This window comes from Anabrus simplex, chromosome 1 (assembly GCF_040414725.1).
Source record: "Anabrus simplex isolate iqAnaSimp1 chromosome 1, ASM4041472v1, whole genome shotgun sequence".
Lineage (NCBI taxonomy): Eukaryota > Metazoa > Arthropoda > Insecta > Orthoptera > Tettigoniidae > Anabrus > Anabrus simplex.
Genome location: NC_090265.1, coordinates 1,543,256,233 through 1,543,280,487, shown reverse-complemented (window position 1 = coordinate 1,543,280,487; position 24,255 = coordinate 1,543,256,233). Strand labels below are relative to the sequence as shown.

The 24,255-nt window shown below is 36.3% G+C and overlaps 1 protein-coding gene across 4 annotated transcripts in view; it reads right to left on the bottom strand.

The window, feature by feature from the left end:
• The window catches only part of alpha-Spec (alpha spectrin), a 459,851-nt gene that overhangs the window by 71,116 nt on the left and 364,480 nt on the right, over positions 1–24,255 (bottom strand). For all 4 annotated transcript variants that reach the window (XM_067138066.2, XM_067138067.2, XM_067138068.2 and 1 more), the window contains 3 exons: positions 15,544–15,748; positions 2,132–2,252; positions 65–434 (listed from right to left, as the gene is read on the bottom strand). In XM_067138066.2, the coding sequence (XP_066994167.1) occupies positions 65–434; positions 2,132–2,252; positions 15,544–15,748 (696 nt within the window). The remainder of the gene's footprint in view (positions 1–64; positions 435–2,131; positions 2,253–15,543; positions 15,749–24,255) is intronic.

Below are 24,255 nucleotides of genomic sequence, written 5' to 3'. Positions count from 1 at the left end.
AGCCAATAAATCAAAAACCATAACATGAGAGTCATTTCAAAGGAAATTTTAATGAATAATCAACCTTGATAATCTTCTGCAGATTTCTCCAAGTGTCTTCAAGAGCCTCCATTGTGAACCAAGTGTAAGGATTCGGTCCCACATTGAAACTCTTGATCTGCTGATCCAGAGCAGCTAGGGCTTCAAAATCTGCCTGAGCAGATGACAAAGATGCCTGGAATTGTGCATGAGCTTCTCTCAGAGCACGTATTTCTTCAATAGAGTTGCAACGAACAGGATCAGTCAAGTCTTCTTCTGCATTTTCAAACCATGAGTTAAATGCTGAAGCCTTCTTTGCAAATGTCAAATACAGTTCTTCAATTTGACGGAACTGTTCCTGCATACGCAACAATCGCTGTTTACGTGCATCAGAGTCAGCCAATAATTTCTGCCATCTGTTAAACAATGAATTATGTAACAGTATAATTCAAGAAAGTTAAGTATTACTTTCTGTCATGTTATACTTACAGAAATTATACCATAAAATGAATTATTCCAGTATAAATCTTGGTGAATAAAAACCAAGAGCCAAAAGTTCACAACTGACTCTTTACAGACAGAATATTCTGTTTTTAAATTGTAACCACTACAATTTCCCTCCACTGGTAAATCATTCACATGCAAACATGCTAAGTTTAAAGCCACTGTACTGAGCATTAAAAAAAATAAAAAAAAATAAAAAAAAAATCAAAGGAGGACATTCTGAGAATATGTTTATAAATATGAATGTATTAAGTGGCTACAAATACAAAGGTATTCAAAACATGCTTCAATCCAAGTCACATCAGGAGATTGAGACTATACTAATACAAAAAATCACCAAGTGAGGTTTAAAAAATGATTGCAAATTAAAATCTTTGAAGTGTTGTACCAATCAATGGACAGGATAGATGCAAGACATATCAACTGAATTATCTACAATCTGTATAAAAATCTATCTGCAGTGATAAGAATTGAGGGCTTTGAAAAAGAAGCAGCAATCCAGAAAGGAGTGAGGCAAGGGTGCAGAATATCCCCCCCCCCCATCCCTCCTTTTCAATTTGGAAAGGGAATCACAACCAAGGAGAGGAAACTAAAACATTGAGATTTGCCAATGATATTGTTATTTTATCTGAGACTGCAGAAGATCTGGAGAAATTGCTGAATGGTATGGACAGAGTCTTGGGTAAGAAGTACAAGAGGAAAATAAGTAATAAACAAAAGTAATGGAGTGCTGTCGAACAAAGTCAGGTGATGCAGGAAATATTAGATTAGGAAATGAGGACTTATAGGAAGTAGATGAATATTGTTACTTGGGCAGTAAACCAACTAATGACGGCAGAAGTAAGGAAGACTTAAAATGCAGACTAGCACAAGCAAAGAAGGCCTTTCTTCAGAAAAGAAATTTGCTGACCTCCAACATTGATATAGGAATTAGGAAGATGTTTTTTGAAGACTTGTCTAGAGCGTGGCATTGTATGGAAGTGAAGCATGGATGATAACTACTTCAGAAAGAAAGAGAATAGAAGCTTTTGAAATGTGGTGTTACAGAAGAATGAGGAAAAAACAATATAATGCCATACATTCTGAATTTACAAAAGATTTTTTTTTTTTTTTTTTTTTTTTTTTGCTAGGGGCTTTACGTCGCACCGACACAGATAGGTCTTATGGCGACGATAGAAGTATTTTCTAATGGGCTTTGTTGCATGTTGACTTTACTTTGAACTATTAGATACTTTTAACAGTTTTATATTTTACTACACTGCTGGCAGAATTTTTTTTATTTTAGAGCGTTTACTCCACCATTTAATTTTTAAGAATTTAATTTACTATATAAGCGTGAATACACATGTTCTATGTTCTTTCCAAGGTTTATTGTTCTCTTGTTGTGCTTTCTTAGCAAGTTAAATGAGTCTCTTCTGCACGCAATATAAATGACAGACATTATTAAGGTGAAGTATGGCACTTTTCAGAAAGGCAAAAATCAAAACAAAAAAACTCTAAACTTAGATACAAACATTGTAAAAATAAGAGTTATTGTATTCACACCATCTTTTCTTTATCTAATTTAGGCATAAAATTTAGGTCTCTATATACATCAGCTTTACTATACCTGGCAATCACATCGGCATGCCTCTTGAGGATAGCAGGAGTCTGATCATGGTTTGCAGTAACCAACTGGTCTTTAAGAGCAGTGATGTTTTGAATACCTTCATGTTCAAATGCGTGGAGACCTAAAAAAAATGATTTCAAATTAATATTAATCATAAAAATGGCAATGTTTACCATTCTAATAAGTAGAAGGTTAAAAGAGATAGAAGAACTGTTTTCCAGACTATTTGGCTGTTCTTCCATTTTGACGAGTGCAGATATTTCACCTGCTCCATAGGAGAGATTCATTTGCTAGCATCCTTTTTAAAGTGGCAAGGAGTAATATTAAAAGAAGATAACTCTACATCCAGATGAAAAGTTTTATGGTGGAATTCGTAGTGATATACAGTAGGCTGTGTGTGTAACAGCTGATTGAATTCATATTTCTTTGAAGTAAAATTGTACAGGGTCATAATTTTTACGATAAATGGTTACCGACTGATATTTTGAGTTGCAATACATTTAGACCATGAATAATGTTGACTGGTTTTGGAGCAGAAAATACTCTCTTCATGGATCACAAGCAGTGAAGGCAAGTTATATATATTACTCGTGTTGTATGAAGGAGAATGCTGTTCTCAGGATTTTGTTAATTTGGTTCAGGCCCTCCATGATGGCATGACCAGACAGGTTTGCCATCAGAATTGGACTTCGGATGAATTACTCCTGAACTGAAACAGGGAGGGGTGTACTTGCTCCAACACTATTTGTATTATATTTGGCTCCCATGCTACAGGAATCTTCTACGAAACAACCCAGATGTAGAGGTTAGGTGGGCTCGCCAAGGTTACAAAGATAACCAAAATGCTGTATGCAGATGATGCTGCTGCATTACCTACACTCATACCAGAGGAATTGCAACAGTCAGTTAACAGCTACAAGAGTGCATGTGATCGTTTCAATCTCACCATTAACGTTCAAAAGACCAAGGTCCTGGCACAACCTTTACCAGGTACAACCCTTCCATATTTCAACATCCCCATCTAAGATACTCCACTGGAGCAGGTAGAACACTTTTCGTACTGGGGTAGTATCCTATCTGTGCGCTGTAACTATGAGCAAGATGTGGAGAAGAATTGGTGCTGCCTAATGCAGCAATTGGACAACTATCACACTGGGGGTTCATGAATAAAGACCTGACCGTGAAGGCAAAACTCATGGTGTACTATGCTGCTGTTATCACAACATTGTTGTATGGTTATGAAACTTGGGCCCTTTACTGCCATGATGTGAAAAAGCTTGAACACTTCCACCACCAAAAACTTTGATCCATTCTTAGGATCAAAAGGTAAGACCATGTCACCAACAATGCTGTTCTTGAGAAAGCTCATGCCAAGAGCATAGAATCGTCCATCACTGATCATCAGCTTAAATGGATTGGTTATGTCCGTCGGATGAGTATACCAGATATCTACGCCAAATCCTGTATGGTGAGCTTTGTTCCAGCACCTGACCTTGTGGAGCTCCCATGAGGCGCTACAAGGATCAGTTTAAGCACACTATGAAGATGACAGTTCTCAATTCAAAAACCTGGGACACACTTGCTCAAGACCGCTCAGTTTGGCATGGACCATCAATGCTGCTGCCAATCCGTTTGAAGAATGTCGCAGAAGTGAAGAAGCCACGAGAAAAGCACAAAATCTCCATGAAGCATAACTACGCCCTCCTCCATCAATTCTATGCAATCCATGTGGACACTTATTCCACGCTAGAATTGGTCGGTTGAATCATGAATAAAGACCTGACCGTGAAGACAAAACTCATGGTGTACCATGCTGCACAGACAGAATTTAATTTATTGGAAGAAGTTAGTTACTCTGAAAAGAGTTAAAGCCACTGCTGCCGACGATGAAGGAGGATAATCAATATTTACTTTGAAACGGGAAATGTATAGGGGATTTGAGAATAAAGTGAATCGAATGCTTTATGTTTTCTTTTATGTCGAGATAATGGATACATATTGAGGGAAGTTGTATGCTGAATAAATACAATGTGTGTCTGGTAGAAGTTAAGGATGGTTATAAATCGGTACACACTGAACTTATGTGGAAGTGCATGAGTGGTTATGTTATAACCATATGTGTTTGTGTGTGATATAATGATACTGAATGATAATTCAAAACCTGCAAGAAATTAATTTATATTCAGGACTCATAATATCATGGGTAAATATCATTAATAGGTGTTTAAAATTTTATTTGGAGAACTTGTGCTAGTTAATTATCGTAATGCAAAATAACTTTTACGTAATTTTAAATACTAATTTGTAGAATATATCAGTATTTTGACTTAGAAGTAGATGTAACAAAAACGTTCCAGTCTGTCAAATACACAGCAATTACAATATAAATTATAACATTACAGAGTCATGACGAGTGCATTACTTGGTAATTGCAAAATCCTGGTGAGCAGTCTGTGGAAGACACTACACAGTGCTTCTTGTAAGTCAGACTCTGGATTATTCCCCTCTGAGGAAATACACACTGTAGGTAGTATTGTATATGCTTAATCTGAAGATAATGTGGTGTTGTGCACAGAACTGACTATTGCTAGAAGAAATTGTAGGCCAAGGGTTCAGCACTTGGTTGTTCTTTGATCGATTTGACGTGGCATTTGTCTTGCATCTAATCCACAGAAGTTTATTTTTTACATGGTGAAGTTGCTTGATTAATAGTGTAGTGAGATGACTGGGTTTCTTTTAACATACAGTTATAACCTGGGATAAATAGATTCAACGGTGGTGATACTATTGTGCTAATGTAAGATAAGGTTAAGAATGGAGAGTCATCTTATCCGTAGAAAATCAGCAATTTGAAGGTTGGCCTTGATGCAAGTGCGATAACAGGTATAATTTGAAAACAATATTCTCTCACCCATGCGTAACTAATACAAGCATCGAGCTTGAATGATTATTATTATTATTATTATTTATTATTTTACGATAATGGTTATTATTATAACTTGTATGTACATGTGAAGTGTTACATCCATTTAGTATTAGTATTATCATAACATATGTACAAACAATATGATCACGCTGTTTATGAGGTTTAATCATGAAACATGTGCTATACATAAGATGTTCATATGAGTTCAATTAATGTAAATACCTGTAAATTAATATTTTAATTTATTATTACCTGTATAATTTGTAATCCATAATTGTGAAACACACTAACTTCCAGAATGGTAATAGGCACTAGAACGATTGAGAATATTCTATACATTGTAATTATGTATTGGACACTAGAATTTTCACGAAGGTAGTTTTTTTGTAACTTATCTTTCAGGAAGCTGACCTTGAGAGTGATTGTTTGGAAGTTATTCACATAGTTGTTAGAAGAGAGTTATTGGTTGGAAGTTATTGGTTGAGAGTCATGGCGTAGCAAGGTTATAATTGATATTACATGTGCGACATGCTTTTAAGCAGTCAACTCTTTTCAACTGTGTTTCAATGTTGTAATTTCCATGTGCAGCAATTGGCTTTTGTTAACACATGGGTGACGGGCCCCGAGAAATCTCGTAGTACGCTCGCCAGCGGTAGGTGACGGGCCCTGAGAAATCTCGGTTTTATTCACGACATTGTTTTTGGTCTTCCTGTGACATCTCTTGACCATATATTGAACTATTTCGAACTTGCACATTGAGTAGAATAAATCGTAGATATATATCTGCCACTTTTCTTTTATTCACGGCCTCTTTTATTCTTTGATTTCGTTTCGAAACGTCGACTTTCTTTCTGCCAGTTCAGTCAATGACAAGATGGAGCGCCCGCGGAATACGGTGTTAGCTGACGACGATAAGAATTATATGTCGATCGTTCAAATGGATATAGTGATAATGAATTAGTGGAAACTGAATATGAGAGTGATAGTGGAAGTGATATTCAAGCCTCTACACGCCGTAATTTACCTAGTGTGCTTATTTATTCAAGTGCCCCTGACGACGACAACTATGTAAACATTAATGATGTGTTGTTGAATTAACACACATTTGCTTGCTTATCTTAGATATGTTGAAGTACTACTAGGGGCATTGGTTGAGTACTCATACCAACTTTAAAGATAAAATCTTGACTGGTTTAATATTTACGTACATTTATATAATAAAGTGCACCCTAGTATGCTTAGTAGAAAGATGTCCGGTCCACAGGGTATGTGACAAGCTCAAGCATCCGGTCAGCAATGTGTTAAAATGGCGGTTTGTGATTCGAGTGTTTTGTCATGACAGCAGTGATTAAGGTTGTGTGTGTGTTTAATTTGTAAATACATGTAAATAAAATAATTGTACCAACTGACAGCATCCCGTGTGCGTCTTTGTGGATACGTTAGCCTTCACAACTACGTGAAGTTGTGGTGTATAGCTTGTAGATGTTGTTTATGGATGTTTGCATTGGTCTCATCACGATGAACCCTTATGCATTCGTGCTCATTATGTTGTACACAAGTATTAATTCGGGCAATTTTGCAGTCACAAAATCTAAATGTAAGTTTTATGATTATGTTAACGGGGAGCCAGGAAGGAAAGAGACAGCCGCGCGAAAAAGGGTAGACAGGGGAAAACACGACAATACAGCTCAGAAACCTGTCCCTACCAGTCATAAAACATGGCTAAGAAAGTGTACAGATGAAAGAACATATTGCTTGCCCGGCGAAACAATTCACTGCAGGAGACAAAGCCTGAACAGACTTGATATGCTTGATAAAAGAGTGCGCAAAAATATAAGATTTTGTAAAGAACTCCAGAAGAGTGTCATAAAAAGCAAACAAACCTTGAGAGAAAGTCAGGAGTTGGAAAACATGTTTCAAGCCGAAGGGACGGAAGATGAGAACAAAAGGGCAGATTGAGGCCAGGCCCTGGTCAACTGATACCAGGGAGAAATCTGCTTGTTGTTGCTTGTTGTTTTAAGGGGCCTAACATCGAAGGTCATCGGCCCCCTGGGAGAAATCTAACTTGGTAACCAAACCACCTGACACAAAAGTGACGCCAGGACCAATGAAAAATAGTGCAGGATTAAGAATTGAAATATGATTGGAAGAGAATCTGGGAGCTGAATCTGGAAATCTAGTGTAGGAGGAGCAACAGAAGTGATTATAAGTGCCAGCCCGAAGCGCATAGGGGAATTACCATTCTTTTTATCTCTCTATCAGTAACATTTTACTGGTCTGTTAGCTGTGTCCAGCTGTCAAGTACTACATTTGATCTCCAGCAGAGACTTTAACATTACATAACCGTCCTCGCATGGATGAACTTTGGAAAAGCACATAGGGCGCGCACTAACTGATGTCTCATTTTCCTGACTGAGTCGAACACGTCGGTGCCACAGTAGGCGCGTGTGAAAGATATGAACAAATCGACTAGTGCAAGTCCACAGCACAAAAACGCGACAACACCTGAGCGTGTGGAAGCTGAAGTGCCGAGTTCGATTCAGATATTACAGAACGAGTGACGGAATGTTCTGTCGGTCATTGCAACACGGAGATGCCACAATTCCTAAACTAGCGGTTGAATCGATGCTAGCCAGATGTAACATATAATCATTGCATAGCCAGAAACTTTTTATAGCTAAGCCAAACAGCTATCGGTCACAAATTTGCATATAAATGTTACCAGGCTGGTAATCAATATTAAGTTAAAAGAAGGTATATAATGGTTCCACCTTTCAATACTATTAAAATAAGAAATGTAAGTTTACATTTCTATTCAACCCGATGAGTGCTACGCCCGCCTATAGACGGGCTGACGCGGCCGGTCCACCAGTGCTACGCCCGTCTACAGACGGTGCGCGAGAATTTAAATTTTTTTGAGTTTCCCGGTTCACTTTCGAGTGTGAATTTGAACTGTGACATGTTCTGCCATCTGTTGGGCATTATGTAGAACTAACTGATCAGAGATTATAGCTTCGGGAAGTAACTTACAGAGCTTTTTGTAGACGTCTGTGGAGTTCATCTGTGATGTAACCAAACATGGCGGAACAACAATTTATTTGCTCTTGCAGCGATGTTATTTCGGATCACAGAACTTTCAGTTATTAACCACAGCAGAAAGTGATGATGGAGATAATCATTTTAAGGAATTGTTAAGCGATTTTGAAAGTGAGAGTGATAGAGAGAGTGCCGAAAATATTGTATGCGGGAGAGAAACAGAGCCGCCTCCTAAACGAAAGAAAAACACACCAAGTATAAAAGCTATTTTATCGCTAATTTCGTGGCGGATGGATTACTTTTCTTCACCAGTTTCAGGTAACTGTGACAGGCTCTGAGGGCCAAGTAGTGTTTGATGACAACCCAAAAATCATTGATTGTTTAGAAACTTTTGTGCCAGTGGAGTTGGTGCAGATAGTTGAACAAATCGGCATCACAAACAGCCAGTAGAAAACATTTAACTATCACCATATTCCAGGTTTGGAAAGTATTTTAAAATATCAACTTATATACTTCTAAGTAGTTACATGTATTAGTTGCCTTTGGATTTTAGGAAATATTATTTTGGGCTCTTTACTTTGCATAAAAATAATGCACGCATGGGCACATAAGTATAATTTTGTTTTCTCTCAAAATAATATTGAACATAAGTGTAGGATTTTCCATTTGCATTTAGATTTATAAACAACCAACATTTATAAACATTTTAAGCTAATCCTCCCACTGATAAGTTAAAAATTGAGGCTTCTACAATTTTTTTTACATGCAAATGAAAAAACTCAGCACTGAGGTACCAAACAGTCAAGTGGTAACTCAGCACTTAAAAGGTTAATTAAAATTGGTACCGGTTTCGACCAGTATTTATGGTCATCATCAGCCAATTACAAATAAGTGTAAAACAACACATAGAAAAATAAAATGCAAAGTTTAAATAATTCTGTTTGGTTTCTGCTAGGGAAGCACTATAATCTTTAAGGAGCACTGTGCGTTGAAATATAGCCAAAAAACACAAATACGAAAAAGTGTACATGGAAGACTGAAGAGATCTAATGTGGCTAATAAAGTTAATAATAATAAATGTGTGTTTTACCAGGGTGAATTGAAATCCACGTGAGGGTTTTATGTGATTGCGTGTAATTTTATTGTGTGTGTAATTAGTTATTGCAATTCACATACGATTATTAAGATAAGTGTAGGCTAAGTGATAATACCCTCTAAATAATTACGTAAAGATGGTTAGGATTTCACCACAGTGTCTGCGAACATCAACTTTTAAGCTACTCATTTCTCATTAATGAAATTTAAGTCACCCATAATTAAATCGCAAGTGTAGTCTGGTTATACTCGAGTTATTTGATTTGGAACTTATGTTTTTACATTGGATTAGACGTGTTGACGGACTCGTGAACATCTGTTTGGTCGTTTTCATCGAGTTCTATCACATTGTGGTTTCATGTCTGTTTATTTGAATAAACTTAGTAACTAAATTAACCGATTGCCACCCATTATTTAAGTAGATAGCTTCAGCCGATATTAATGCTGGTCTCTTGAAGTATATGTTCCCCGAAATCTGTATTAGACTTTGCTTAGAGAGTTAGGACCAGACACGCCTGAGTGACTAGCTGGTTGGGGCATCGCCAGATCTTGGTTGCGATATGGGGACGTGACTATTTTTGTTGATGTGTGGTTTATTACAAGATATTAGAATCATTTTGTATTGGCTGTTTTCACTTTACAAAGGAAAAAATGAAATGTATCCTCCTAATTCAATACAAAACATAATTCCATCATTAGATGGAGCAGTAAAATTCAAACATGTTTCGACTCGTTTGAGCCATCTTCAGTGAAATAAGGGGGTTAAAGTAATTTACATCCATTATGTTTTTAGCACATTTTTAGCTTGTAAAGTGATGTTTGGTTTGTTTTATTTTATTTTATTTTATTTTATTTTATTTCATTTCGGGAGTAAAATTCTAAAATTGACAGTAAACCTTTTATTGGTGGAGTAAGGAAAAACCTGGCATTCTACCCAAATTTATTTTCAGGTGTAAATACTAGAATGTTCCTTCTGTTTATCCTTTACCACGAATGAAACCAGGGTACTCTTGAAGCAAGATGGAGCCTCGTCTGCCTGATGACTGTCGCCTTGAGAGGAGTAGTTCATTCATACTCTACAGGGTCACTTATTCCTGTAAATCTTTTGCAGATGGTGCCCAATTTCATTATTTATATATATATATATTTAAAATTAATATTTTATTTCATCATCCAGATTCAGTGTTTCAATTTCACCAAGAACTTACAATACTTATATGCAGATAAAAAAGATGTCCATGGTTGGATATGAAGGATATAATGGAGATTTAAATTAATGTGAATGTAACTTAGGAAAGATATAAAACAATTTATGGGTACAAAATTCATCGATAACATATTAATAAAATAATTTTAAGAAATATATTAATGATTACTGTTAATTATATTTCATTATTATCCTGTAAATCTGTCATTAATATAATTACTAATGTTTTTATAGGGGAAAAAATTGATTTTGCAATAATCATTGACAATGTGAATCAATGTCACAGCGCAAACTAGCACCGTATGTTCTTCCGAGATAACAAAACTTGTACTCATAAAAACAATTGCATTAAACCAACTGTCTCTGTCCTCTTGCTCAAGCAAAGGTTTCCAGCTATTCAATCTAATTTTTGACCTGGAATAAGAATAAAGAGACTGAAAGATAATGTTTCCCCCAGTGAGTTTGATGATTACCCTGTATATAAAATACTTAAGATAACCCCAGAAAGGAAAACAGTTAAACATATGAACCATGGAAAATAAAAAAGTTAGATGATTGCCACAAGGTCAAGACGATAATGACATTACCACTACGGCAAAAACAGGAAGGTGTGATGAAGACTGGCAAGAAGTGCATTGTATCAATCTGAATGATCATAATAGTAAGTCCTTTGAAGTTCAAACCGAAAATAATGCTCACAATAATTATTTAACAGCTGCAAAGCTTTTATCATCACGAAGAATAAAACTGTGACATGCAAATAATAAAGTTTTAAAAAATAGAAAAGAATCTAGAATCCCAAAAGAGGCAGCTGCATCAATATAACCAGCAATACACATTTTAAAATTCATGCTAGAAATTAACAAACATAACCTTTCCAACATAAGATGTTTGTTCATTTCAGATCAAATTGGAAACTTTGGTAAAAAAAGAAAAAAAATTAAAAATCACACCAATGGCCAGAAAATTCTTTAAAACAATGTCTAATCTGGGAAATTATTTCACCTAAATGGTACAAGTATGCTACAGACAATGTTTAAATTACCATTAAGAATTACACTGAACTGCTATATAGGGGATACATCATATGGAACAGGTGTAACAGACCTAGAGAAAGCTAGGCTTCAGTTAGAGTGGGAAAGACTGAATGAAGTCAAAAGAATGTGTTCTCTAATTATTGACGAGATGTCTGCCAAACAGAAGGCACAACATGATAACATGTCCGATACGTTTTTTTGGTCTTACTGACACTTCAGCACATATAAAAGCTCTTACATGTGGAACTATATGTGACGACTTCAAGATCCACAAGAAAAAAAGGACAGTAGTTAAGAATAATTTATTGACATGCCTATTAAATGACAACTACCAAATTCCTGCGACAAATTTCTTCTCAAAGAAATTTTCTTAAAGAAATCTTGATGCCGATGATCTCGATGTGTTGAGCAAGGGACCTAAACATAATTGGGGTAATCCTGACTGTGATAATTAAATTTCCACCATGGCTGAATCGGAATTAGCCATTAATAAATTACCCATATTATTATTTATTATACAATCTTCCTGCAACAGCTGCAGGTTGCCCAAAGACAAAGAGGTCCAATATGAAGTCAAATGCAAGCTATCTTCTATCATTAATCAACAACAAACCATTAAACTCAACACAGAACACACAGTTAAAGTCCACAAACTAAAGAAAAAAGTCAAACAAAATGAATTAATAATAACAAAAGCCAACAAAGGGAATGCTACTGTAATCGTGGACAAAAGTGACTATATCAATAAAGCACAAACTTTTTTTTTAACAGAGAAACACCTTCATAACCTCTAAAAAAGATCCAACTAATAAAATACAAAGAGACCTAAAAACCATAATTAAGAAAGTTTCATTTTTGTTTAATGACCTTGAAAAATCCAAAATGATTATTATGAATCCGAAGCTTCCCACAGCAGAAGCGCTACCCAAGATTCATAAAACTGACATCCCCATAAGACCCATTATCAATTTCAGAAACAGTCCGACCTATGAGGTATCTCGGTTCATTCACAAATTCCTCAAATCACACTATCGTTTTCAAGCCAATACATCAGTAAAGAATACCATAGAATTTTGCAATGAAATGAAACACTTTAATTTATCCAAACACCACACTCTTCATTCATTTGACATTACTAACATGTATGCTAATGTGCCCGTTAACAACACTATACAACTGATCAAGAACAATCTTTTCAAATTCAGCAATTTAAGTATAGGCAAAATAGATGAATTTATTCAGATTCTGAAGTTTATACTGAATAACAATTTCTTCACTTTCAATAATGTCATTTACTAACAGATAGGTCTTCCCATGGGGTCACCAGCTTCAGGGATCCTTACGGATATTTACATAGATCATTTAGAACCTTCTCACATCACTGGCAAGATTAATGGCATTCAACAGTGGACACGCTTTGAACATGACACGTTTGTTATTTTAGACTCCCATGTTACTAACAGCAACACAGTACTTGAATTTCTCAACTCCAATGACCCACATAAACTCACCATACAGTCAGAAAACAATAAAGCCCTCAATTACCTGGAATTAACCATTATGCGCAACTGCAACAACACTTCATCCTTTAATATATATAGGAAACCCACCCACATCGTCAATACCATCCAACAAACTTCTGAGCACCCAGACATACATAAGAAAGCAGTTTACAATAGCATGATACTCAGAGCATTAACTTCCCCTTTATCCTGCAAGAATTACAAAAAATAAATTAATACTATTTACAATATTGCAGAACACAACAGTTTCAGTAGAACCTTCATCAGCAGAATCATCAATAGATATAATAGCAAACCCAAGACTACCCTAGAAAAAGATTCTGCACCGAAAGAAAAGTTTTCCACACTGACGGTTTCCACTATGGTCACTTACAGTTTACCATGCACCTGTTACTTCTCTAACACAGCTTCTCAATTTTGTTGCTGCCATACTGACCATTTAAAATAAGGCAAATACACCTAGCCAACATTGGAAACAATCTTCGAGAACGGAATCGCTAAATTGAGAAGGCTGCTAATCTAATATTTTTAATTCATTGGCGTTTTTCCTTCACCTGTCACATACAAATTCACCTGGCATGTTGTCTCCCTCGAACTTGGTTTCTCAAGCTTTTTCGCTCCCCTCCTAGCCATTCGTGGTGATGGTGTTTCTACAAAGACAGTCTGTCAGCCTGAATTTTCAACAAAGTGATTTTGTCTCTTTTTTGAATTATCAAACTAAAATGTTTAGACTAAGAGGTCTGCAACCTCACCATTAGCACTTATTGTTTTGTTTCCGTCTATCATTTATTTTCTTAGTTTTAGCACAAATTTTGGATTTAATTATGTTTTATATTAACCTTTTTTGCACTGAATTTGTCTCAGCGAGTTATTTACTGTTCCATCTAGTGATGTAAATATTGTATATTGTTATTGTTTTTATTTCCGTCATGTCTCTTGTTTTTTTTTGTTCCTTCATTATGTATTGAATTAGGTGGATACATTTAATTTTTCCTTTGTAAACTGTTGGACTGTGTCAGATTATCTAAGTAAAAAAAAAAAAAAAAAAAAAAAAAGATTTTCTGTTAGAGAATGTCTATGGAACATGTTATAAAAATGCTGCATATGCGTGTTACTTATTTGATGTCTTGGCTGTTGTGGTTACAACTACTACTGATTTTGCACTATGAGTCACACGAAATGTTCTACAATTCAAAGTACAAAGATGATGAAAAACAGGAAATAAACAAAAACATTGCTGAAGCCATAAATATGATACAAGAATATAAAATAATCATGGTTATTTGTGCTCTAAATTGTTCAACAGTAATTATGATATAAAATAAACATATTAAATTACAATCATCAATTTGTAGATAGCTTCACAGGTTTCTAGAACAATTTTTGAAATAGTACATTGTGGTATTCTGGTACTAAACTGAAAACTTTTAAAACTTTCCCCGGTAGCCAAAAACATTAGTGCTACCATAACAAGATCTTCTACACTTACAGGGATTCAAGAGAGTACTTTTGTCTTTTTCTTTAGTATTCATGCAATAACCATTACTACTCTTACAATTACAGCACATGCATAGAGCCGCTGTGGATCCAATCTTTTGGAACTGTGACATAATATATGATAAAAGCTTGGACAAAAATCATACCTTTGATTAAAATTCATTTTTATGTACTAGTAATGAAATGGAAATAGCATATGACTTTTAGTGCCGGGAGTGTCTGAGGACATGTTTCGCTTGCCAGGTGCAAGTCTTTTGATTTAACTCCCTTAGGTGACCTGCACGTCATGAGGAGGATGAAATGATGATGAATACGACACACACACCCAGCCCCGATGACAGCAAAATTAATGAATGATTATTAAAATTCCTGACCCTGCCGGGAACCGGACCCGGGACCCCTGTGACCACAGGCCAGCACGCTAACCATTTAGCCACGGAGCCGGACAATTTTTTATCTAAATAAAATAAAATAACACTATAACTATTGGCAAAACAATGCCACCTCAGTAACAAACCTGACACAAAATAGAATCTGCCGTATTTACGTGAATAATCCCCGCACCCTAACTTTAGGAAGGCTGATTTTGAAAAAAAAAAAAGCAGCCAACATTGACTCGAATACAACCCGCACCCCAATTTTGTGCCTCAAATTTTTTTAAAAATATGCAGGTATTATTCGAATAATTCCCACACCCTAACTTTAGGAAGGCTGACTTAAGCAAAAATTCCAACATTGACTCAAATAAAACCCGCACGCCAATTTCGTGCCTCAATTAAAAAAAAAAAAAAAAAAAAAAAATGTGGGTATTATTCGCGTAAATACGGTATAATTAATTTCTCTTGGGTACAAGAAGGTGTAATGGAAATATCCAGCGCTCACAGCCAGATGAAGCACTTTCTTACTTGTGCATCATTTTAACCAACATTTTAACTGTACCTACTTCTTTGAAATCATTCCTAATTCATAAAACACCACACCAAGTTTTTATTTCATCATCATCATCATCATCATCATCATCATCATCATCATCATCATCATCATCATTTCCCTCGTTTAGTTCCTGCCAATTTGAGATTATTATTTATTACCTGCATCAAATGTCTCCTGTTTGGTGAGCAGAGTCTGAACAGTAGAGAGATCTCGTCCAAATTCTTCAGATCGTACATGTGTCTCCTTATCTGCAATCCATGACTCCACTACATCTGCCTTCCACATGAATTGTAAGTAAGCAGAATTGTCCATCAATTTTGCTTTCCTTCGAGCAGCCAATGCAGCTAAGTGGTCCAGCTTATTCTGAAAACCAATGCATTACAACCATTACACTGAACTGGACCACTTGGGTGTGCTAAAATAATGAAATAATATATATAAGTTGATAATGGACTATAACAGAAGAAGAAACAGAGATCGGGTGATAACATTTGTAGATTTCCAGAAAGCTTACGATTGCATAAAATTTTAAGACACCTTGGACTACACCCCAAATTAATGAACATGATAAAATTGACTCTCACTAACACCAAATCAAAAGTGAAGTTTAGGGGTGAAACATCAGTCATTTGAAATTAAAACAGGACTACAGCAGGGAGATGGGCTCTCACCACTATTATTTAATTGTGCTCTAGAAATCGTAATGAGGGAATGGTTTAGGAAATGTCCCCCAAAAATAAAGACTGGACGAAAAATCAAAACAAATTGCCTGGGTTTCGCCGACGATTTAGCATTACTAGCAGTGGACATAAAAGAAGCAAAAACCACGATATCAGAACTTCAAAACATTGCAGATAAAATTGGCTTCAAAATATCATTTGAAAAAACAGAAAGCAAACACAACTAAAAGGAGTTACCATAAATGGTAATGAAATCAAAATAGTAATGCAATTTAAATATCTTGGAGAAGTAATAACACATAACTAAATGGAAAAATCTCAATCCAAACAAGAACAAATAGATTAGCCAAAGCACAAAAATTAACATGGGATATCTACAAAAAGAAAAGTTTATCAATAACTCTTATTAAGCCTGAAGCAACCTATGCTAGTGAAACCTTATTCAATTTGAATACGAAATCAACTACAGATAAATTACAGAAAATAGACGAATCATTAGAACAATTCTAAAAACACCAAGTAGATGGACAATGGCGATTACTACCTAATGAAGTTGTATACCAGGAGACTGAGTCTATAATAGATACAATGCGGAAAAGAAGAGTTGCTTTTTTTCTGTCACCTATCGCGACTACCAGAGACTAGGATACTAAACATTTATTCAACTACTTTTGGAAAAGTAAAACTAAAAATCACTGGTTCAAAGAAGTCCAAGAAGATTTAAATGAATCAGGCTTGACAATTCAACAAATTGAAAACGGAGAAGAGAAGAGGATCCTGAGAAATAACGACGTGCGACTTGAACTGAAGACCTATACATGCAAACAATACAACATAACTGACGAAGAACGGGCAGCCAGGTCAGAGAGAATGAAACATTTTTGGGAACAAAAGAAGAAACATCAACCAAATTTGTAACCAATATTCATAAGACTTGACTGTATATGGACTGATTTCAGTGCTCCAATGTATGCATAAAATAAATAAATAAAAATGCAAATATAAAACACTACAACACAGTTATAAAACCAGAAGCTACATATGCAGCAGAAACACTTTTCCACCTGAATAAACAATGAAAGACTTACAGACTTCAGAAAATTGAAAGGAGGATTGGAAGAACCTGCATCAACAAAAAATACCAGAAAGATGGGCAGTGGCGGATAATACCTAACGAAGTCGTGTACAAAGAGCTAGAACCCATTACAGTTACTATGCGTAAGAGGAGACTGGGATTCTTTGGACAAATGAGGATGCAGGATTCGAGACTTCTGAAACAACTAGTACAACACAATCTCATCTCAAAAACTACCACAACAGGATGTAAATGGATCAGAGAAGTAAGAGAGGATCTGAAGGAAATAGGCCTTACAACAGAAAACACCACAAATAAGATAAAACTGAATACAAACCTCCACTTTACCCTCATGCAAAACAAACCAACAACACGCATATTTTCAACCAAGGAAAGGGCACAGAGATCGGAGCGTCGAAAGAATTACTGGGAGGACTGCAAAGCCTGAACAATCCCTTCAAAGACACCTGAATGATGGACTGACTAAAGTGATTCTATGCGGTCATAAAAGAATAAGAAAAAGAAAAGTTTGTCATTGCACAGAATTAAAAAAGAACAGTATTTCTGTATCAGTCATGTCCACAGAAAGAAGGAAATACAGATTTTAATTTTCTGTCATCTGTTATGGCCAAACAGAATTGAAACCAAATCAGTATCTAAAGTCAGGGAAGGTGCTACACTTTAGGTTATAAATCTTAGTCACACTGAGGGAAATGATACAGGGTGGCGCACGAACAGTTGACACATTTGGAAAGCAAATATAAAATGCAACTTATGTACTGTGTTGTTAAAATTTCACGCACACCTTCCCTGTTTCATGGAAATATCTGTAGAAGTGACTGCTGCTATGTCTCCAAATGCCTGCATTACAATCAGCTGACCGACAACGGCCAACTCTCCGTTCAGCAGCGCATCAAAACAGATATCTTTTAATGCGAATCCAGAAGTGTTACAGCGACACAAAGAAAATTTCGAGCTGTATTTTAGTCTATGTGGGCACCAGCAAGGAACAACATCGTTCGCTTATACAGAAACTTTGAAGGACAAGGCAGTGTGAAGAGAAAGTGGAATATCGCGCCATTCAGTTGAAAGAATGTTACATGGTGACCTTCAATTGTGCCCGTACAAAATTACTGTACTACATAAGCTAACAGATCTTCAAAGGCAGAAGATTTTCCTGTACACCTTATGGACTCCAGATAAAGATGAAGTACTGTTTAACACTTGGTTCTCTGATGAATCCTATTTTCATCTTAACGGGGCAGCTGATAAACAAAATGTGCGCTTTTGGGCTACAGAAAAACCAGACATTAAAAAAAAAAAAAAAACACACACACGTATGGAGAAAAGCGAGTCTAGCTTTGTCAAGTCAAGAGTTAATTGGACCATTCTTTTTCAGTAAGACAGTTAATGCACAGCAATACAAGGACATGCTGGGGAATTAATTCATGCCTCAAATTCTCGCTATACCGAGCTCGATAGCTGCAGTCGCTTAAGTGCGGCCAGTATCCAGTAATCGGGAGATAGTGGGTTCGAGTCCCCCTTGTCGGCAGCCCTGAAGATGGTTTTCTGTGGCCCATTTTCACACCAGGCAAATGCCGGGGCTGTACCTTAATTAAGGCCACGGCCACTTCCTTCCACTTCCTAGACTTTTCCTATCCCATCGTCGCCATAAGACATATTTGTGTCGGTGTGACGTTAAGCAAAATAGCAAAAAAATTCTCGCTATCCCTATTCATATGCAGCAATTTATGCAAGATGGTGCAACACATCACACAGCTAACGATGTTCTTGAGTTTTTGAGGGGAGTATTTGGTGATCGTGTAATGTCTCATCATTACCCACTGTATAGCAATGGTGGATTCTTCTGGCCTCCTTAAAGCCCAGATTTAAATCCTTGCGATTCTTTTTATGGGGCTATTTGAAAGAAAAACTCTTCACTTCAAGACCTCAAAGCCACATGGAAATGCATGCTCAGATTGTGCAACTCTGCAGTGAAATTCATTAAGATCTTTGTCGTAAAGTCGTAAGAAACATGCATACGCGTCTCAAAGAGGTTATCCGCCGCATTGGAGGCCACATTGAATATGTGGTATAGTGAAATGTATTTCCAGGGTCCAAGCTGCCTTTGTCTAAATTTTCATTAGTGTTCTGTGAAAAATAAAGCTGTTATTCTAAAATTAAAAGTGTCAACTATTAGCGCACCACCTTGTAGTTTAGGGGATGGCATAAAATTTAAGTCTCAAATATCTAAGTTATTATATGGTTCTATTGATTAATACTACAAAAGATGTACAGAATACAATGTCTGATCATTTATGTATTATATCGTTTTACTGTACCAGCAATGATAACAGAGATATTACCGAGCAAGTGATTGTGTGGTTTGCATCATGTAGCTATCAGCTTGCATTCGGGAGCTACTGGGTTGGAACCGCACTGTCGGCAACCCTGAAGCTTGTTTTCCGTGGTTTCCCATTTTCACACTACGCTGTACCTTAATTAAGATCAAGATTGGTGCTTCCTTCACACTCCTAGTCCTTTCCTATACCATCGTTGTCATAAGACCGACCTATGTCATTGTGATTTAAAGCCAACTTTGTAAAAAACAGATATTCATGAATTTAGACTTCTGTTGCTTAGTTCATGTCAATGCTGAGCCAAGAGAAAATGGTGGAACAGAATTTTTGTATGTAGAGTCATGGAATAAGCCACTGTAGTCTAGCCTATAAATAATTTTATTCATACTGGGTGAAATGGTAGTTTACAGGAAAGCCTAAAATGTAATTCTCAAATATCCATGTCATTAGTGGTCCTATCGATAAACACTACATAACGAAAATTATATAGAATACAATTTCTGACCATTTATGTCCTGTACAGTTTTACTGTACCGACTATGATAGCAGAATTCCTGAATTCGGACTTTTGTTGCTTATAGCATATGAACATAAAGCATCCCTAATAGGGGAACATTGTTCAATCGTGTTAACTGGTGATGGTGGAGGTTTATGTTGTGATTTTCTTAAGGAGAAAAACTGTCTGGTCATCAGTACATAATGAGGAAAATTGTGAAGATTATTATTAAAATGAGAAAAAAAAATAGTACAGAAACGATTGTTTGAAGAATAAGACAAGAAGGAGTCCTGAAAGGAGGATGAAGGGCTTCCTTTACATCAGATGCTTTAATATCACCGAGTTGGAATAGAACTAAATGTGAAGGTCTACAATATCGAAAGGCCATAACACTGACAAACAATAACAATAACAATACATAGATGAGAGAAAAGTTCATGCCAATGAGATGAATTTCCTGAGGAGTATGGTAGGGAAGATAAGGAGAGACAGAGTAAGAAATGTTGACATCGGAAAATAAATAGGGACAGAAAAATCGAGTTATAGGATGGAGAACAGTAAACTGAGATGGAATGGACAAGTTATGAAGATGGAGGAGCGAAGGATATCAAAACAAGTGTTGGGAGGCTAATATAAAGGAAAAAAGGGAAAGAGGGAGGCCCAGAGCAAGGATAGACTGTCAAGAACAGTATAAAAAAAAGAAGACTGAACTGGAATACAATTACTGAAGAGGAGTGGTGGAAGGAGAAGTAACAGTGGAGAAGTACCATGAACACCCGAGCTGGGCAAAGGCAAATGAAGATTATGAACTTTACATAGACTACTGTTCGTTGTGACATGCTTTATCTCTTCTGCTGCCACTTGTCTCCAATAGATGGCATTATCACTGTGTCCCGAGTAGAACAGCCTGCCTGAATATTGGCTGAAAGTAGTTGGGGAGTTTCTTTCTTTTTCTTTTTTTTTTAGTATGCCATTCCTCTGGTTCATTCATGTTCTGATAACCACTGGTACATGACACAATGGCTCATCATAGTATTCCAGCTATTTGATCCTCCTCTGAAGCGCTGATAAGAATCAGAAGTGTGATCACTTAATGTTGGGTATTCAGCCCGAAGGCTGGTTTGATCCTCTACAGCTCCACCAACAGCTGTCATAGATCACTTCATGAAAAATGGAAGAGCATCCCTAGGCTAATATAGAGGAAAAAAGGGAAAGAGGGAGGTCCAGAGCAAGGATAGACTGTCAAGAACAGTATAAAAAAAAGAAGAACATCCCTATCTCCTAATGGGTGGGTAGGAGATAGGGATCTGCACTCAGATGGCCTTCATTTAAACCACAGTGGTACGTATAAGTTAGGAAATTTGTTTGGAAGGGTAATAGGGAAGTACATTCAGGTAAACGGGATGGCCTAGGGAGCGGTGATAAGGGAACAGGGAACTGGAAATCAAGTAGGGATGACATAAAATTGTTAGTGTTGAACTGTAGAAGTATTGTAAAGAAAGGAATAGAATTAAGTAATCATAGTAATCATAGATCACTTCATGAAAAATGGAAGAGCATCCCTAGGCTAATATAGAGGAAAAAAGGGAAAGAGGGAGGTCCAGAGCAAGGATAGACTGTCAAGAACAGTATAAAAAAAAAGAAGAACATCCCTATCTCCTAATGGGTGGGTAGGAGATAGGGATCTGCGCTCAGATGGCCTTCATTTAAACCACAGTGGTACGTATAAGTTAGGAAATTTGTTTGGAAGGGTAATAGGGAAGTACATTCAGGTAAACGGGATGGCCTAGGGAGCGGTGATAAGGGAACAGGGAACTGGAAATCAAGTAGGGATGACATAAAATTGTTAGTGTTGAACTGTAGAAGTATTGTAAAGAAAGGAATAGAATTAAGTAATTTAATAGATATATATTTACCAGATATTCTAATAGGAGTTGAATCATGGCTGAGAAATGATATAATGGATGCAGAAATTTTCTCACGGCACTGGAGTGTGTTACATTACATGTTATAAACCTCATTTTAGGTCCGTATTGAAAATTTAACAGTTCAACAATGATAAAGGTGTTTTAATTTATTCCACCTATTCAATACTTATATTATCACGTATAGTTGTTACATAAGAATTTAATTATGTAACATTATGTAATTATCATTGTTGAACTGGAGTGTGTATCGTAGAGATAGGATAGGAAAGGTGGGAGGGGGAGTTTTCATTCTGGTGAAAGAAGAATTTGTAAGCTACAAAAAAGTTAAAAATGAGACACATGAAATTCTAGGTGTAAGGCTCATTTCTAATGATAATAGGCAACTTGAGATATTTGGAGTGTACAGATCGGGAAAGGGTAGCACTGATGCGGATTCGGGATTATTTGATAGGATAGTCAGCTATGTGGGAAACGACATGGAAAGAAATGTGATTGTAGCGGGAGATCTGAATTTGCCAGATGTAAATTGGGAAGGAAATGCGAACGACAGGAAGCATGACCAACAAATGGCAAATAAGTTAATATGGGAAGGACAGCTGATTCAGAAAGTGATGGAACCAACTAGAGGGAAAAATATCCTGGATGTGGTGCTGATAAAACCAGATGAGCTCTATAGGGAAACTGAAGTAATAGATGGTATTAGTGATCATGAAGCTGTTTTTGTGGTAGTTAAAAATAAATGCGATAGAAAGGAAGGTCTTAAAAGTAGGACTGTTAGGCAGTACCATATGGCTGATAAAGCAGGTATGAGGCAGTTTATAAAAAGTAACTATGATCGGTGGAAAACGGTAAATAAAAATGTAAACAGACTCTGGGATGGGTTTAAAGAAATTGTTGAGGAATGCGAAAACAGATTTGTACCTTTAAGGGTGGTAAGGAATGGTAAAGACCCACCTTATTATAATAGAGAAATAAAGAGACTAAGAAGGAGGTGCAGACTGGAAAGAAATAGAGTTAGAAATGGTTGTGGAAGTAAGGAGAAATTGAAGGAACTTACTAGAAAATTGAATCTAGCAAAGAAGGCAGCTAAGGATAACATGATGGCAAGCATAATTGGCAGTCATAAAATTTTTTGTGAAAAATGGAAGAGTATGTATAGGTACTTTAAGGCAGAAACAGGTTCCAAAAAGGACATTCCAGGAATAATTAATGAACAAGGGGAGTGTGTATGTGAGGATCTTCAAAAGGCAGAAGTATTCAGTCAGCAGTATGTAAAGATTATTGGTTACAAGGATAATGTCGAGATAGAGGAAGAGACTAAGGCCAAAGAAGTAATAAAATTTACATATGATAACAATGACATTTACAATAAGATACAAAAGTTGAAAACTAGAAAAGCGGCTGGAATTGATCAGATTTCTGGGGATATACTAAAGACAATGGGTTGGAAGATAGTACCATATCTTAAGTACTTATTTGATTATTGTTTGGTTGAAGGAGCTCTACCAGATGAATGGAGAGTTGCTATAGTAGCCCCTGTGTATAAAGGAAAGGGTGATAGACATAAAGCTGAAAATTACAGGCCAGTAAGTTTGACATGCATTGCATGTAAGGTTTGGGAAGGCATTCTTTCTGATTATATTAGACATGTTTGTGAAATTAATAACTGGTTCGATAGAAGGCAATTCGGTTTTAGGAAAGGTTATTCCACTGAAGCTCAACTTGTAGGATTCCAGCAAGATATAGCAGATATTTTGGATTCTGGAGGTCAAATGGACTGTATCGCGATTGACATCTCTAAAGCATTTGATAGGGTGGATCATGGGAGACTACTGGCAAAAATGAGTCCAATTGGACTAGACAAAAGAGTGACTGAATGGGTTGCTATATTTCTAGAAAATAGATCTCAGAGAGTTAGAGTAGGTGAAGCTTTGTCTGACCCTGTAATAGTTGAGAAGGGAGTTCCTCAGGGCAGTGTTATCAGACCTTTATGTTTTCTTATATATATAAATGATATGAGTAAAGGAGTGGAATCGGAGGTAAAGCTTTTTGCGGATGATGTTATTCTCTATAGAGTGATAAATAAGTATGATTAGATTTTTTCAACTTACTTTTAGTGACGAGTTATTCAAGCAAATTGCAAACAAGACCAACAGATATGCTAAAGTCAAAATTCAGAAAGTGAGAAAACCCGGTCTCCACACAGAAAACTGTTTTGAAAGTACCACACAGTGAAAACATACAAGGATTAATGTATTTGTGTGCCTAATTGTAAATATATTCATGTAACATACTTATATTTTGTGTTAGATTCTCTTGCATTGTTCACAG